The 17,897-nt window shown below is 50.4% G+C and overlaps 1 protein-coding gene across 1 annotated transcript in view; it reads left to right on the plus strand.

The window, feature by feature from the left end:
* Nucleotides 1-12,698, plus strand: part of HUNK (hormonally up-regulated Neu-associated kinase) — a 109,103-nt gene extending 96,405 nt beyond the window's left edge. Inside the window, exons 9-11 of the mRNA XM_028166940.2 lie at nucleotides 308-355; nucleotides 5,717-5,897; nucleotides 9,353-12,698. Coding sequence (XP_028022741.2) covers nucleotides 308-355; nucleotides 5,717-5,897; nucleotides 9,353-10,011 — 888 coding nt within the window. The 3' untranslated portion in view covers nucleotides 10,012-12,698. The remainder of the gene's footprint in view (nucleotides 1-307; nucleotides 356-5,716; nucleotides 5,898-9,352) is intronic.
* The last annotated feature ends 5,199 nt before the right edge of the window (nucleotides 12,699-17,897 follow it).

The following is a 17,897-nucleotide window of genomic DNA, read 5'->3' on the forward strand; positions in this document are numbered from 1 at the left end:
TGTGTGTTGATCAGGGTGCCATTTCGATGTGTTTTCGCTGTTTAAGGAAACGTACTGAACTCCTTACTCATCATCGGAGCACCTCTGTGTTATGTGTCCCAGACTTCAATAAAAATCTTACCTAGAAAATCTATCCAGGGCAGGCATTAGAATATCTGCTGCCTGCTTCCGCGACAGTTTGGTTTCTTGTCTATAAACTTTGAAAGGGAGACTCCTCAACCGGAGCTGCAAGTGGGAGGGGGTAGAGTTTAGGAAATAAACAGCAAGTGCAGCTTCTTGAATTGTTGAAAAATGCTGCTTTTTACAGGCCTCCCTGGGCACCTGGACAAGAGACCTGGAATTTCATGCTGTGCAGGTAAGAACTTGGGGGTTTATGATGGATTAGTCAGAGTTCTCCAGAGAAACAGAACCAATGGGTGTGTGTGTGTGGGTGTGTGTGTGTGTGTGTGTGTGTGTGTGTGTGTGTGTGTGTGTGTGTGTGTGTGTGATGCTTGGACACCCAGGGAAGGGCTGATGTTTCAGCTTCATCCCTATGTCTTCTGGAGGCAGAATCCCTTCTTCCTCAGGACACCTCAGTCTTTTTCTCTTAAGGCCTTTAACTGATTGCACGAGGCCCACCCAGACTGTAGAGGCTAATCTGCTTTACTCAAAGCCTACCAATTTAAACGGCAGTCATATCTACCATATACCTTCACCGCAGCATCTAGACTGGTGTTTGACTAGACACGGGGTACCCTGGCCTAGCCAATTTGACACATGAAAGTAACCCTCACATGTGACCCTAAAGGTTGGCAGACCTCTGCCCAGGGCTCTGGACGCTGCACACCTCCATCCTGTCCTAAATTCCAACATGCAGAATCCTGTTGTAACTGTCACATATGACCCTGAAGGTTGGCAGATCTCTGCGCAGGGCTCTGGACCCTGCCCGCCTCCATCCTGTCCTGAATTCCACCGTGCAGAATCCTGTTGTAAGTGGATTTGTCAGAATCCCTCAGATCAGATCAGTGCTGTCTATGTGTAGTTGACCATTTTTTTACTGTCTTGCTAAAACTACACGCTTGGCTATGCGTTTCTGTTTCTACCTGTAAAGAAGTGGGGTTTACAACAGTCCAGGGCTTCCCGGCTCAGTGGCCTAATTTATCAACCAAGCCCTCTTTTTTCTCAACTCAGTTGCTTGTTTCCTATGGCAAAATCAGGCCTCTGTGGCTTTCCCTTATGAGATGGGCAGCAAGGAACCAAAATCAACCAGCAGACAACACCTGGGCCCCTGGGCCATCCCAGGTGTCCACAATCCGCACCTGGTTCTGATGTTCCAAACAGCCAGGTGAGGTTGTCTCATCATCAAGGGGACCCCAGGCTCCAGAAAGCCCACGCTGAGTGGACTTGAAGGCTCCTCAAAGAGGACAGCTTTAGCTCGCCTCCAGTCCCCTGGCCCCTCCTCTGTGCCATCACTGACACTCTGTGGTCAGTTCTGCACTGCACAAGGGGCAGGTGGCCCCGCTGGGCAGCACTTCCTCCTGCAGCCCCGGGGGTGCGGGGCTGAGGGGGTGGCCCCAGGAGGCGTGGCCGCATCTGTCCTAGTTGAATGAATGCCTTTGCCTTTCAGACAGTGAAGCAGGCGAGATGTGGGGTTCATTTTTATAACCGAAGAGCTTAGGAAGGACCCACCCTTTTGGTTACAGATGGGGAGGCCCGTCCCTCAAGGGGAAGTGACTTGCTGAAGGTCACCTGGCCGTACCTTCAGGAGCAAAACGGGAAAGGCAGGGGGAGGGCTGCGGCTCTTTGGAGCCAGGAGCCTGGAGTCGCAGGGAAGAGTCTAAGGGGACCCGCACCCCGGAGCTCAGATCTCAGAAGCTGAGCACTGGCTCCCCGCTACCCCCCGGCCCGGCTGCCGAGCCTGCAGACGCCTCCCCCCCGCAGCCCAGTGGATCCTCGCTCACTGGTTTCTCCCTCTCCTCCATCAAACAATCCACGACATCCAAAGAGTCTTGGGTAGGTAATCCTTTAAGGGGTCACATTTTCAAAGTGTCCAGCTTTGTAAATGTCCACGCACATGTGTGGTGGTTGGAACGTGGTTGAAAGAAAACAAGAAGCTGTTTTGTGTGGGGCTTGCTTGCGGTCTCCTCTTGGATCTGCCTTGGGGGTGCGGACTGAACATGAGGGGGCAGAGAAGACCCCTGAAGCTTCAGCTCCATCGCCCACCCTTAGGCGCATGCGGGGGAGGGGTGCACCGCCCTCCCGTGAGAATCACAGGGAAACCAAAGAGGCCTGAAGGAGCCAGCATTGCTGGGTGGGGTGCGCAGGAATGGGTGCAGGCATGTCAGAGGGGGAACGTAATTAGTCCTTCTGGAGATCTGTTTCTGTTACATAAGGCAATTCAGCGTCCTGCTTCCTGGGAAATCTCTTTTGGAGAAAATAGGCCATGCAAATGAACAGGTAGAATTGGATGATCAGTTGCATTTGTAACCTGTGTTTGGAAGGCATGAGGATGGCTGCTTGTAAACAAACTCGTTTCCTGGGGGCTGGTGACCCTTCCACCGGGACTGACTGACCCAGGGGATTGTCCCGCACAGGGAGCGGGCCAGTGATGAACTCTTGGTATCTCCCAAGAAACCGGTCACTGTGAAGTCACCCAGTCTTTTTGGCTGGAGAAAGGTGCTCTGGGGGTTATGAAGGAAGCACCATGGTTCAGGATCCTGGGATTAAGTTCAACAGGGGGGCCTGAGCAAGCTTTCCCGCAATCTTTAGTCCTAAATCCGTGTCCCCTTTCTTCTGCCCCCATCGCAGGCTTTCTGCTCATTGCCAAATACCCCTTTGTCGGTTGTTGGAGAGATTCCTAGAGCCAACCTTGGTCTCTTCCTACAGAAAACTCTCATACCTTGTATGCCTCTTGGTTCATGAGCTCTGTCTGGGTGGTGATACTGGCCCCCCGAAAATTTGCATCTTGGTCCTTTAGCTTTGAGAACCCACGGAGAGTTAGAAAAGGGCTGAGCTGGACCCAGGAAGCTGTCGGCAGGAAGCCCTCTGAGTGCAGGGAATGCAGGGAAGCCCAAAGGAAGGTGTGCTCATCATTCTTAAAAAAATCCTTAAAAACAGGCCGGGGACGGGGGTAGGGGGGGACTGAAGTTTTGCTTTTTCTTCCAAATACTGTTTTACAATGTATCACAAAAGCGTGTTTGATTTCTTTTTTCCTGTTTAAGGTGTTATCAGGTAGAACTTATGAGTTTTCTCGTAAAATCAGAGATAGAACAGAGCAAAAGGATGGAATTCTGCCAGACTTTTCGGGACAGGCCCTTTGATGCTTGGTGGGGGGGCTGGGGAGCGTGAAAGCTCACTCTCCTTTGCCGTAGAGACGGGGGCCTGTTGGTGTTTGATAGAAACGGGGAGAGGGGGGCAGCGGAGAATTGTGCTTGGCCTTGACCTGGAGCGGATGCCCCCTTCCCCCTCCGTAGTGTCCTGCCCACGGCCTCCTCTGTAGCATTCCAGATGCCGACCCGGAGCCCTGGGACTACAGTGGGGTCCCTGCTCCTGGCCAGTCGCTGTGCCCAGCCTTCCTCTATGGCACTGGAAACGCCTGGCCCTGCCCCATGCTTCCGGAGGGCACTGTGGAGTCAAGCGTTAAGAACACCGACTTTCAGGGAGGGCTGTGAAAAACTGAGTTGCCATCCGGCTCCTGGATGAATTCTTTCTTTTTTTTTTTTTATTGAAGTATAGTTGATTTACAATGTTGTGCCAGTCTCTGCTGTACAGCAAAGTGACTCAGTTATGCACATGTAGACATTCTTTTTTTATATTCTTTTCCATTATGGTTTATCACAGGATATTGAATATACTTTTGTGTGCTCTACAGTAGGACCATGTTGTTTATCCATTCTAAATGTAATAGTTTGCATCTACCAACCCCAAACTCCCAGTCCATCCCTCTCCCTCCCCCACCCCCCTGCCTTGGCAACCACCAGTCTGATCTCTATGTCTGTGAGTCTGTTTCTGTTTCGTAGATAGGTTCATTTGTGTCATATTTTAGATTCCACATATAAGTGATATCATACGGTATTTGTCTTTCTCTTTCTGACTTCTTCACTTAGTATGATAATCTCTAGTTGCATCCATGTTGCTGCAAATGGCATGATTTCGTTCTTTTTTATGGCTCAGTAGTATTCCATTGCATATACGTATCACATCTTCTTTATCCATTCCTCTGTCAGATATTTAGGTTGTTTCCATGTTTTGGCTATTGTGACTAGTGCTGCTGTGAACATAGGAGTGCATGGATCTTTTTGAATTATAGTTTTGTCCGGGTATGTTCTGGGGGAATTCTTTACCCACCACAGTCCCCTCTGCAAGAGGGGATAACAGTATTTGCCTCGTCCTGGGTCGTGCTCTTAGAGTAGCGTCTTGCATTCCAAGCATCCTCAGTAAAGGTGCCAGTGGCTGTCCAGAAGCTGGGGAGGCTGTTTGCAGAAGTTTCACCTCTGCTTTCATCCCACTTCGCCCCTCCTCGGGTGACGAGCCACCTCAGCCAAGGCGTAGGCCCCAGGGAGCTATTGTCCTCATGGTGACACTCAAGGCTGGGCTGGGCGTCACCACTTTCCATCTCTTCCCAGTCGTTCTTTCCCACTCAAAACCTGGACATAATGAACCCCGGTTCGTAAAGGCTCTGAAAATCCTCATTAGAAAGGGCCACCTGAGTGCAAGGGGATGTTTCCTCGAGAAGCTTTTCAACAACATCAATGAAAAATAGATGAGCTCTCTTGAATTGCAAATGCTCTTAAGGTTTAAGGCAAAAAATGTGAAAATCGGTCTCTTCCGCCACCCCCCCCCTCCCTTGTGGTGAGGTCCGGATTCAGTTGCCTCTGTTTAACAGTAAACATCAAACATAATCTTCTTTAGGGCCAGAAAAAAGCTTCCTTTTAGCAACATCACCCTTCCCAGAAGCTTGAACCCAATTAATTTAAATTCAGTTCCATTTCCACTGGCTTTTTTGTTTTTGCTTTTTAATATTTCAATAACTATTTATTAAGCTTTCTCTCTGTGCCTGCCTTCATGCCTGAGGCTGTGGGGTGGAAGATATATAAAACAGTCAAATTCACTCCTAGCAGAGGGATTATAATTGAGTTAAATAAAGGCAAGACTGACAGCACAAGTGGCTGAATCGTGCCAATTTAAGTACACAAGTAAGAGCCCACGTGCCCAGTGGGGGTAAAGGGGTCAGAAACTCACCTAGACTGGCTCAGGGCTCCGTGGGCTGGTCGTCCACCTCCTCGGCTTGACTGAACACACAAGCACCGAGGAAACAGTTACGTTTCCTTTGCAGAATTGCCTTTGCAAAACCACTACCGTGGGCAGAATCTTAGGGCTCTGCTATAAATAAGACAGCAGGTTTCCGGGAGTCCTCATCTGCTTTGCCTCAGTTTGTTCAGCTTGTTCTAGAATAATGGACCGCTCAGGGATGATCTTTCCCTTGTTGGAACACGTCAAAACGGCATAGGGCAGGGAGCTGGGGACCACCGGAGCCTGCTGTGGCCCAGGGGGAGGGAGGGAGGTTCCCTGGAGCAGCTGCTGGGCCTCAGCGCTTCCATTGTTCAACATGTAGCTGAGAGCCTAGCGTTTTGGAAAACTGGGGTTTCTTAACTCTACTTCGATAACTCTTCAAAGAGGGACCCCATTGTGTATTCTTGTGTGCGTCTGAGTACCTATGTTTGCTTCTGATTGGAAGGATAAAAAGCCCAAAGAACAAGAAAAAAGAGGGGATTTTCTTCACCGGCCATTTTCCAAGAAGTTGGATAAGAACCTGCCGTCGCACAAGCAGCCCTCGGCCTTGCTCATCACGCAGACCCAGAGCACCAGGGCCCTGCTGAGGGACCGGAAGGCCGCCAAGCCTGGCCTCCCCGACAAAGGTGGGTCAGCTCGGGGGGCTCTCCAGGCCGTTTGTGTTCAGCTGCGGGGCCGCCGTGTACCCCATGCTGCTGGCTGTGTAGGCCCCTGGGACAGACACGACTCTCGTGCCCATGGGGAAGCAGGATCAATGCGTGCCAGGCAACCTGAGAATAAGCAAGTCCAGACTGCCTGGTGCTGTCTACCGGTGTGGGTAGGATTTGAGAAAGCAGAGGTGCGGTGCACGGGATTGTGGGAGCAGAGATCAGGGGGTAAGGTATTACAGGCGTAGAGATTTTGGTGCAGAAAAAGAGATCAGGGTGAAGGAGCAGAGATTGGGAGGAACGGTTTTGCAGGAGCAGATGTCAGGGCGTGTGGTACTGTGAGAACAGATATCAGGGTGCGTGGCATTGCGGGAGCAGAGCTTGGGGTGCATGGTATCATGGAACCAGGAACGGGTGTTCAGTACTTGGAGGGGCAGAGATCGTGGTGCGGGAGCGGTGATGGGGGCGTGCTCTTGTGGGAGCCTTCACCAGAGAAGTGCACCCCGAGAGGCAGTGATGTGGGCCTTGGGGTGGAGGTAGGGTGCTCAAACCCAGCTCTGTAGTTGGTTGTGGCCCAAGTTCCTTACCCGCTGAGGATCTTAATTGGTTCCCTTACTTGTGAGGAAATCTACCCGTCAGAGCTACTGGGTGGATCGAATGAGACACATGTGTGGGCTACTCTGCCTCATTCATCATCCAGCACATGAGATAACTGGTCCATACGGGTCTCCTTCCTCTGGGGCCAGCATCCAGCGATGCAGGAGGGGGGCTTAACACACTGAGAGCCGGGAGGCGGGCATAGGGAGCTGGGGAGCATCCTGAAGCCAACTGTGGGGTAGAGGAGAGGTTCTCCTTACGGAGGGCAGATGGGAGAGATTGTGGAGTCCAGTCTTTGATCTCTTTGTTTTAAATAAGAAGAGACTGAGGTTCCAGGAGGGCCCTGGCTGTCTGAGATCAACCAGTGGTTCCCTGGGGAAGCAGGAAAGTATCAGAGAGATTCAAACAGCACCAAGCAGCACGGTCCATTTGACTCTGAGACCGGTTCTCACCCAGAGAGGAACAATTCCATTTAGTTCAGTTTCACTCTGCAGGTTTCAGGAAGGCAGGGACCCCACTGGAGGGACTGTGCTTGTCCCTCCTTGGGGGATCCTCCTTTCTGGCTTGGGAACAGGCAGCAAATCCTGTTAGGACCCTTGGCAGTGGCGTCCTATGGATTCCCCAAGGAAAGTCTAGGTCAGGGCTGCATATTTGGGGGTAACTTTGCAGCCCCAGAGGTGGAGTGCATTCCTTGATACTTTCCTGGACCAACTGTCCTCTGTTTCTTTGCATTTTTCCTTCCTCCTGGGATTTGAGAACCTGTTGCTGAGAAACACCCCGGAGCCCATATAATTGCTAGCACTGACCACTCACTGTGCGGTCGGCACTGTTTCAACTCTTACCTCAACCCAGTGAAATCATTCTCACCCCCATTTCTAGAGACGAGGAAATAGCCCAGAAAGTTGTCCAAAGTCAGAGAGCTGGTGAGTGACAGCATCCAGATTTCCAACCAGGCAGCCTGGCTCTAGAGCTTTCTCTTCCTGACCAGTGTAGCCGACTGCCTCCCGGGAAGGACGGGATGAAGAGGAGCTGGCAGTCATGCTCAAGGGTCGGGGCTGGTGACTGTGCCCTTCTTGCGGGGGACACTGCAGTGTCTGGCTCTGTGCCCCGGGGCTGACTGTGAGCGAGGGATCAGTAGGGCGAGTGTGGGGGGCGTCCTCCCAGGATCTGCACCTCTGGGGAAGTGAAGGAAGCAGGACGGCACGGAGGGAGAAGCCGGGCTACAAGTTGGGAGCACGCAGCCATCTCAGGGAGGGACGGGGACCTCACGTGCCAGCTGGAACACTGGAGACGTTAGCCATCGATGAAATTTTCCTCCTCTCTGCCGGTGAATCTCAGGCATCTGTGCTGGCCCGAGGAGGAGGTTTATTTCAGGATCTGTGTATTTATTTATGTAAGGCAAAGGATTCCCAGTGCCCTGGGATGTCCCCGAAATCTCTGCTGGGGGCAGCAGCTTGCTCCTGCCTCCGGGCCCCGACGGGGCCTATGAAATATGATGGTAGGAAAAGGCAGCTAAGATAGGGCCTGTTCCATAGGAACTTGGCTTTACTTCCCTCACCTCCAAACTCGTGGAGGTTTTCCCTTTCTTTTCTGGCAGAGTCTGCAAACCTGGATTCTAGTCTGTGCCAACTTGAGATGGAAACCCTGGGGGTCGGCTGGTTGCCTTAAATATACAGAGGAAGAGTGTTTCACCCCTGTTCAGAATTAGGTGAGGCTCGGGTGAGACAAAAAACCATGAGGGAGCCTTAAAAAGCAAGGGGATTCTGACCCGTGCTACGCTGACACGGAGGAACCTTGAGGACATTGTGCCCAGTGAAACAAGCCGTTCACAAAAGGACACATATTGTGGATTCCACTTACACAAGGGACCTAGAGTAGTCAGATTCATAGGCCGGTTGCCCCTGGCAACCACTGTTAGATTTGCAAGGTGAAGAGTTCTATTTCACAGCAGTGTGAATGTACTGAACATTACTGAACTGTACACTTAAAAGTGGTTAAGTAATAAATAAACACTTTAAAATTCATGTTATGTAATTTTTTTTTTTTTTAAACTTTGGGTTTATTTATTTATTTATTTATTTTTGGCCGTGTTAGGTCTTCGTTTCTGTGCGAGGGCTTTCTCTAGTTGCGGCAAGTGGGGGCCACTCTTCATCGTGGTGCGCGGGCCTCTCATTATCGCGGCCTCTCTTGTTGCGGAGCACAGGCTGCAGACGCGCAGGCTCCAGAAGCGCAGGCTCAGTAGTTGTGGCTCACGGGCCCAATTGCTCCGCGGCATGTGGGATCTTCCCGGACCAGGGCTCGAACCCGTGTCCCCTGCATCGGCAGGCAGATTCTCAACCACTGCGCCACCAGGGAAGCCCCCATGTTATGTAATTTTTACCATATTTTTTTTTTTTAAAAGTCACAAGGGAAACCCTCCTTCCAGCTTTGATTATCTGAGGACCAGATTTGCAAGTCCTCAGAGAGCTGGTATCCATGTGCTTCCCCAGTTTTGTGGTGGTTCTGTTGAGCCATGGACCTTTGTATTCAAAGGCTCTTCGGCAGGGTCCAGGGTTTTAAGCAACCGAAAGGAGAACAGATGTTAAGCTGGCACCGCGAGGCAAATCAGAATCCAGGAGGCCTCCCATCACCAGCCTTCTGTGCCCTCCATTCTGGGAAGACCGTCTGATTCCCCATGGGGAGAGTGGGATGCTGCGGCCATTCACTTCTTGGTTCCATCTGACCTCCCTGGATAGCGCACTGTCTCAGTGAAGCTGGAGGTCAGAGCAGGCGGGAGTGGGCCATTGGCACTGTTTGCGTGGCCGTCTTCATGTTTCCTTTGCTTTCTTGGTGTGCAGATTCCTTCGGCTGCCGCAATATTTTTCGCAAAACCTCGGACTCCAATTGTGTGGCTTCCTCCTCCATGGAGTTCATCCCCGTGCCACCCCCCAGGACACCCAGGATTGTCAAGAAACCAGAGCCCCCTCAGCAGGGGCCTGGGAGCGCTGGCATCCCTGCCAAGGAAGACCCCCTGATGCTGGATATGGTGCGCTCCTTTGAGTCTGTGGATCGTGATGACCAGACGGAACTGCTGTCCCCGTCCCATCACTATAGGATTCTGAGCTCCCCTGGGGGCCTGGCTCGAGGGAATCCCGGTGAGCGGACGCTCTCTCCCGTCCTGCTACCTGGAAGCCCGTCACCTCTCCAAACTCCTTTGCACCCCACTCTGGTCTCCTTTGCCCACGAAGATAAGAACAGCCCCCCCAAAGAGGAGGGCATGTGTCCCCCAGCCCCGGGGCCCGGCAACAGCACCACACAGCCCCTGGGGAGCCCGAACTGTGTGAAGAGCCGAGGCAGGTTCCCCATGATGGGCATCGGACAGATGTTGAGGAAGCGGCATCAGAGCCTGCAGCCCTCCGCAGACAGGCCCCTGGAGGCCAGCATGCCCCCGCTGCAGCCCCTGGCCCCCGTGAGCCTCTCCTTCGACATGGCTGACGGGGTCAAAGGCCAGTGTTAACCTGGGCCAGCGGCGGGGTTCTTGGCATTTCTAAGGAAGGCATTGGAGCCGCTCCCTACATCCGTCAGGGCATGAAGACTCAAAGGCCTCTCACAGAGCATCCTTCACGGTCTCACCTCCTCCTGACATGCGATGTCCCCACAGCTGAAACCCACAGACCCAGAGCCTGTACAGCCCAGTCCCGAGTAGGGCCCCCTGGAGATGCTGGGATCCCCCAGGAGGGTTGGCTGTCTGTGCGTCCAGCTCCAATCACGCACGGCCTCCTTCCTCCCACCCACTCACCAGCCCTCCACCCACCTCCCTCAACTGCGCTGGGGGTGAGAACCCAGCATCGGGCTCTGGGCCACTCAGATTACAGACCCTTCCGAGCTGTTTCTCCACTTCGTGCTCTGTGTGTGCCTCTCAACGGATTGTTCTCTTTTCAGCAGTCAGATGGCGGTGTCACAAACTGGTTCACCCAGGCACGGTTTCCCCTCTCTTCATAGAGGTGGATCCCTGCAGGGGTGGCAAGAGTTGGCGACCTGGAGCACCCAGTCCCATGAACCCCTGGGGAGGACAGGCAGGAACCTCCGAAAGCAGCACCGCCCCCTCTGAGCAAAAAGGGGCATCTGGTCAAAGACTGATCCGAACAGTGGGGGCGCCAATGAAAGGAAAGGGCCGATGGGGACACTCATTTGCCAAGCGGGGTCTTGACAGATTTCTTTTCTCTTTTGGTTGAAACTTGCTAATGGTGGAATTATCTTCTCCGAAGATGATTTTTCTTTATGTGATGTCATTAAACCGAAACAACATAATTTTTAAAAACCTGGATGGAGAGATGAGAATTAATTTCACCAAACTCCTGTTCTCACGGGAGGATAAGCGTGGAGGGCCTCAAAGCTCACCCAGGTGATGTTTTGAGTGGCTGGTGGCCCACGCTGGCCTGCAGGAGGGGCGAGATCACAGCCGGCCATGTGTTCTTCCCCTCGGATCAACAGAGCCCTGATCCTGCTGGAAAGTGTAACACATAGTTACAGGTGGTTATTCGGAAAGAGAGAAGAGAATTAAGGTTGGATATGGATGTACTCGGAAGGCACCGTTAGCTCTGTGCAATGCGGTTTTCAAGCTGCCAAGGAAACAGGCATGATTTAGAACTCAGCCAGTTTGCCGTGGGCTGTGAGAGGCTCGTCTGGAGGGCATCACGTTCAAAATACAGTACCGTATCTTCTTTGAGGACAGCAGCATTCCTCACACAGGCTTTGAGTCCATGTTCTGTTTTCACACCTTTTGCCAAGGATGGAACCAAAGATGCATCTCTGGGTCTGTGTCTGTGCCGTCCCTCTGTACGTGTTTTGTGGACCCCAGCGTTGTCTGACCGTGTGTAGCTTGGAGCCCACCGGGGGCTGTCTCCCCCGGGGCCTGGGACCTGGCACTTGGCGGGGACCACTTGGTGGTGAGCAGAACTGGCAAAAGAAGAAGACTCAGCACAGGTTGGATAGAGGTCAGTTCGGAGACAGGTTACACTACAGCCTGGAGTCTTCGGTGTTGGCTGGTGCAGGTGCGGCCAGAAACCACTAATGCGGCCACCCCAGGGCTAGTCCTCCTAGCCCACTGATTCCGAAGAAAGGCCACGGCCTTTGAGCATTTGCAAAGCCTGCCTTCCCTTCCACCGGCAGCCAGCCTGTGCCGGAGAGTAGCGGGGATGGTCCTTCGTTTCTTCTCATTCAGCACTGGTGACCTCCTTCTGCCCCAAACGTCTCTGACTGAGCAAGGAGAGAGCGGATACTTGGCTGTCCCCAGAAGCCACTGCCGTGCCCAGTCTTGGCCGACCTTGACAAGACCTGGGGCTGCTGCTTCCCCCTGGATGGGATCACCCAAGCCCTAGGGCTAGGGAGCAAGTCAGGCTCCCCGCTGTTGGTGGCACTCCTTTGGATGGCTCCAGACCGGGTTGTGGAACTTTCCGTTGAAAATAGAGCTCTTTAAGCCGAGAGAAGAAAAGCATCTGAAAAAGTCCCTCTCTCCATTTGACATGAAGTGTTTGGTTTTTGATCGCTGAAGAAGCCTTTTTGAAGATGGTTTCCAGCTGCAAGTGCCGGCTCTGCAGGCTTGCAGGCTGCGTGCCTGTGAACTTGGTCTAGCTCTTTATGTCTCTCTCTTGTGTTTTACTTGCCTCGAGAACATGAGCATTTCTGTGTCGCTGTTAGCTTGCTGGGACGTGCTCCCCGATCCTCGTATGCTTCCAGAACGGCTGCAGGCTCTCCTACGACTGACCAACTGCATCGCCACTGGCAACTTGAACTGTGAACTCAGGTTTATTCCAAACCCAGTGAGAGGTGAGGGGGGAGTGAGGAAGGGGGGAAACTGTATTTTGTGTGTGTGAGCACCTGACAAATCTATGGAATCGAGTGAGAGAAGAAATGTTAATTCTTTATTATTTTATTATATTTATATGGAGACCTTGATTATCCCTTTGGTAAGTACAAAGCGTGTTGTCTCTTTGACCCATGACTGTCTCTCAGTAGTCTGCACCTGTGAGCTGAGTCAGCCTATAGTTACTGCCGGAAGTGACAGCTATCATCGTGTGACATCCGGGAGGAAAAGTCGGCTTTCATCGTACCATCTGGTCATAAGTAAGGACTGTATTTATGTCACCATTATTAAATATATGTACTTTTATAACGACTGTGAAATACACTTTTCCCTCACTATGACTGCTTCATTTATTGGCTGATACATCTTAAAACTAAGAGCACGTTGCAAAATAGTGGTATCGTCTCCTACGTAAAGTTCTTGGCCCAGGAACTGACAGGATACAAGAGGGGATCGAGGTGTGGGTATTTGAGGGCATTTTTGGCTTCGTTTCACTTGCCACGGGGTGTCTGCCAACGTCTATCTGCCTGACGTACGGCAAATGGCAGTTCAAGACGAATCAGCATTTTTCTTTTTCTTTGCGGGGGGTGTGGTCAGGATCTTCCTTGTAGACTCTGAAAATGGCACATGAAGAATGCCATCTGTGAACATTACCTCTAGCTTTTGTCCTTGTTTGAGGGTTGGGGGAAGAGGAGTGATGAGTAGAATGGAAGCGGGGTCCAGACGGGGTGTTTGGATTGGCCCAGTTCTGACTTCATTCATAACTGTTCACAAAACATTTCTCATATCTACAGACTTGCTGAAGCCCTGTGTCCCCCTACAATGTGGCTCCTCTGTACGGTGTGACATGGTAGAAAGTGAGAGGCCCGCAGTTCCCGCTACGCAAAGCTCGCCCTGAAGTTTGATGGGGTGGGGATGGGGGAGGCAAGAAGGTGTATCTAGTTTTGATGATGATATTTTCTTTTAGGAATCAGAACAATTTAGAACAGAAGGGACCTGAGATCATGGGGTCCAACCCAAGCTTTCTTGAAGAAGAGAAAACTGGGGCGCCAAATGGTTTAAGGACTCTCCAGGGTCCCTGAGTGAGCTGGTCCCTGAGTGGGTCTGGGGGGGCAGGGCACCTTCCTCAAAGAACACAGAGAAATCAGAGAGCATGGCCGCCGTGGGCAGAGGGGAGAGTCAACAGCAGATCGAGCCGTCCTTACAGCACGTATCTTTGGGGTTTCCACGTGGGCCAGGTCTTTGCTGTTTGAAGTCATTCTCAAAATTGTGCAGTTTCTTGAGATTCTGAGCATCACACGCTTTCCGTCTACCATCAACTCTTTTTTTTTTTTAAACTCTTTATTTTATATTGGAGTACAGTTGATTAACGATGTTGTGTTTCAGGTGTACAGCAAAGTGATTCAGTTATACATATACCTGTATCTGTTGTTTTTCAAATTCTTTTCCCATTTAGGTTGTTACATAATATTGAGCAGAGTTCCCTGTGCTATACAGGAGGTCCTCATTAGTTATCTATTTTAAATATAGCACTGTGTACATGTCAATCCCAAACTCCCTAACTATCCCTCTCCCCTCCCTTTCCCCCCGGTAACCATAAGTTCATTCTCTAAATCTGTGAGTCTGTTTCTGTTTTGTAAATAAGTTCATTTGTGTCATTTTATTTTAGATTCCACATATAAGTGATATGATACCATACTTCTCTTTCTCTTACTTCACTCAGTATGACAACTCTTGAAGCTGGACAAAGACTCTTTCTTTCTCAACAGATCTTCCAAGTAAGCAGCCATCCTGGCTGGCCTTGTTATCTATGTTAGCTGTTAAAAGGCTGCTGGGTTTTACTAGATTAAGTCAATAAAATACTTTCTATATAGCCATGTCATAACGTGAGACCAATTCAGAAAGAATGTGAGACTGATATTTTTAGGGGGTCTGGAAGCCTCTCGATTATTGTATTTGTTTTCTTTGTAAGACCCTCTAAGTGTTACAGGCACAGTTAGAATAATTCAGAGCAGTACTGGGAGCTGGTTCAATTTAATGTCATCACTTTTCAATGAAAAGAGCATATTTCCTGAGTAGTAAATGAGTGTACTATTTGTGGCAGATTTTTTTTTTTTTTTTGGTCAAGGGTGCTTTTCAGACACCTGGTTCCAAAGACAAATGGAGTCTGTATTTGCACTTCGTTTCTGTGGACCTGTTTTCAGGACACACAGTTACCTCTGAGAGCTGATGCCTGTGGCACCAAGGGCCTGGGGGTGGGAAAGGGTGGGGAGCAACTCGGCCTTTGCAATTCCCTTCTACGTGTATATCCACGTTTGAGCTGGTGTGCGGATAAGGAGGTCTTTGGGGGCATGAGCTCTGGGAGCGTAGAGTAGACTGATGTGCAGCAAACTCAGGGACTAACCAGTGACACATCACAGAGTGGACGGTGCCAGGATGCTGCATTATTTACAGGTGAAAAAAATAAATGGCTCCAATTTAAGGGCCTGAGTTAGTTACACAACATATTCCTTGTTCAGAAGATGGCCCATAGCCGTTTTTTTTTTAAATTTATTTACTTTATATATTTATTTTTGGCTGCATTGGGTCTTCATTGCTGCGCGCGGGCTTCTCATTGCGGTGGCTTCTCCTGCTGCGGAGCACGGGATCTAGGCACGCGGGCTTCCGTAGTTGTGGCTTGTGGGCTCAGTAGTTGTGGCTTGCGGGCTCCAGAGCACAGGCTCAGTAGTTGCGGCGCACGGGCTTAGTTGCTTCATGGCATGTGGGATCTTCCCGGACCAGGGCTCGAACCCGTGTCCCCTGCATTGGCAGGCGGATTCTTAACCACTGTGTCACCAGGGAAGTCCCCCCATAGCTATTTCGAAGAGAAAGTCTTTGGCTGATATTATATATAAACCCTCAGGAATAAGAAAATTTATTTTTTCTAGGCCTTGTTACTACAGCCAGCGAACAAAAGGCAGAGTGCAAGCCTGTGTCAGGAATAAGGCTTCTTGTCCAAGGTTAGGTAGTGAATTCACGGCAGGTCTGAAATGAGCTTGCCTTCTGTGATCCTTCACCAGCGTTCGGCTCTTCTCTGACAACCAGTGTGTTAGATAGATCAGCCTTTGCTATGATAAATTAAACCCCAGATCTCTGTGATGTGTGCAATAAAGCTTTATTTCTTACTTACACAAACGTTTATGCACTTTGGCTGACTCCAGAGTAGCTGTCCTCTATGTGGTGAGTCAGGGATCCAGGCTGCTTCCAGCTTCCAGTTCTGTCCACTCACAATGAAGCTTCTCTGGCTGCTACAGCCAAGGAAGGGCGAGCTGGAGGGCTTCCGCTGGCCCTTGAGAGCTTCGTGAGAGCTGGAGCTAGTCCTGTGGCCCTGCCTGTGAGCAAGAGGCTGAGAAATGTGTGGGACCGTATGGATATTTTGGGTGCAGCGAATGTTTCTGCCACAGGGGAAGTGCAGATACCTCTCCCTTAAAGGTTCCCTAAAGTGGGATTGGCCTTTCCCGTTGCTACACAATTGTGGCGCCTCTTCATGTGTCAGGGCTATTTGTTCTAAATAAAGGGATAAGCATTGTTAATTATAGATACTTCCTTTAATTTAAGAAGAGCGTTATAAGCTGAATTGTATACCCTCAAAAATTCGTATATTGAAGGCCTAACCCCCAGTACCTCAGAATGTGGCTGTGTTTGGATATAGGGCCTTTAAAGAGGTGAGTTTAAAAAAGGCCACCGTTAGGGTGGGCCCTAATTCAATCTGACTGGTGTCCTTGTAAGAAGAGGAAATTTGGATACACAGAGGGGACACCAGACAGAGGAAAGACCATGTGAAAACACAATGAGAAGGCAGCATCTGCCAGCCAAGGAGAGAGGCCTCAGGAGAAACCCAACATGCTGACACCTGGATCTTGGACTTCTGGCCTCCAGAACTGTGAGGAAATAAATGTCTGTTGTTTAAGCCGCATGGTCTGTGGTATTTTGTTATGGCAGCCCCAGCAGACTAACACGGTGGGGAGGCCAAATAGAAATATTTATATATTCTACAAATCCTACAGATTTTGCCCCATATGTTGAATCTCATTTACCCTTTTCTTGCAACTAAATTACTCCCAGAAAGTTGTCCCTTTTTTGGAGTGAAATTCCACCTTTTCCAAGTGTCCCCGATATGCTAGACCCATGTGCCAGTTGTTTTCAAGTATATTTCTTCCTTCAATCCAGAGACCCACAGACTTTTCTGTAAACGGCCAGATAGCAAATACCTTACGCTTAGCGGATTGTCATGCAGTCTGTGGTATATTCTTCTTTGTGTTTTGTTTTTGTTTTTCTACAACCCTTTAAAAATGTCTGGTGGGCAGACAAAAACAGGCCACAGAGATTTTGGCCCTCAGGCCTCCCACTTTAATCCTCACAAGAACCCTGGGGAGTGGTCACATTGTCTCTATTTTACAGGTAAGTTGAGGTAGCTTTGCCCAGTTCACACAACCAGCACTAATGCGGTCACAGGCCACAGATGTTCAAAATGTCCCACCACCCGAAAAGAAGAGAAAGAGAGCTCCTTCCTGTATTGCTTTTGGTAGATTTCCACCGCTGGTTCCATCCACGGGCGCGGCGATACTTCAGGAGAACGTCCTGGTCACCAGTCTGCCGCTGCCACAATTTGTCCCCATTCTCGGATTCATCCTGCTTCATCCACGCAGAACAGAGCGTGGCCCTGGTGTTCAAATCACATTCCATTCAAGCCGTTTCCCATTCTCTTTGTGAATGGCCTCTCCAAAATGAGCTCTTGCTTGCACATAAAAAGAGAGAGCTTAGCCAACATTTGAGGGAAAATGTCTAAATCTAGAGCAGATGTGTAGCTGCGTGATGTCTTGTAGATGAATCATGACCATTACTCGAACCTGAATGACACGGTGTTGCCACCGGCTGGACCAGCGTCCCCTCCACTGAAAGAGGAATTGTGCCATCTGAGTCAGAGAGCCCATTCAGAGCCCTTCCCACCATGGCCACTTCAATTACGCGAGCCATTCTCACTTTCAGAGCCTTTGGGCCCAAGTCACAGAATCACAAGGACCTTGAGGTCACCTAGTTCCTGGGCTTAGTCCCCCCCAGGAGCTTGGGGCAGTCCACAAAGAGCAACAGGAAACATGGGTTCTCAAGATAAGCACGAAGCAGCTTCTTGGAGCAGAGCTTTTATAACTCACTGCTAATTAAAACAATTTTTTTTTTTTTTTTTTTACTTAAAACTAACATATGTCATGTATTCAGATGCAAAATTAGTGTGAATATTGTGAATCCACCCCTGATTGTCCTCTCTGCTTTGGATATTTCAGGGGATAATTTTAAGAGGCAGAGTCAGGGTCAACCTCCCTCATTTACAGATGATGCTTTTGAGGCCAGAATGGAGAAATAAGGCACGAGGAACTCAAACTTGTCATTGGCAACATCTGCCTCCATGGTCCGTTCTCTTCCCACCACCCTGCGTGAAGAGCCCAGAATTAAGGGAGGGGCTGGGGATGCTTAGGAGTGTCACGATGTCTGGGGTCTAC

This window comes from Balaenoptera acutorostrata, chromosome 4 (genome assembly GCF_949987535.1).
Source record: "Balaenoptera acutorostrata chromosome 4, mBalAcu1.1, whole genome shotgun sequence".
NCBI lineage: Eukaryota > Metazoa > Chordata > Mammalia > Artiodactyla > Balaenopteridae > Balaenoptera > Balaenoptera acutorostrata.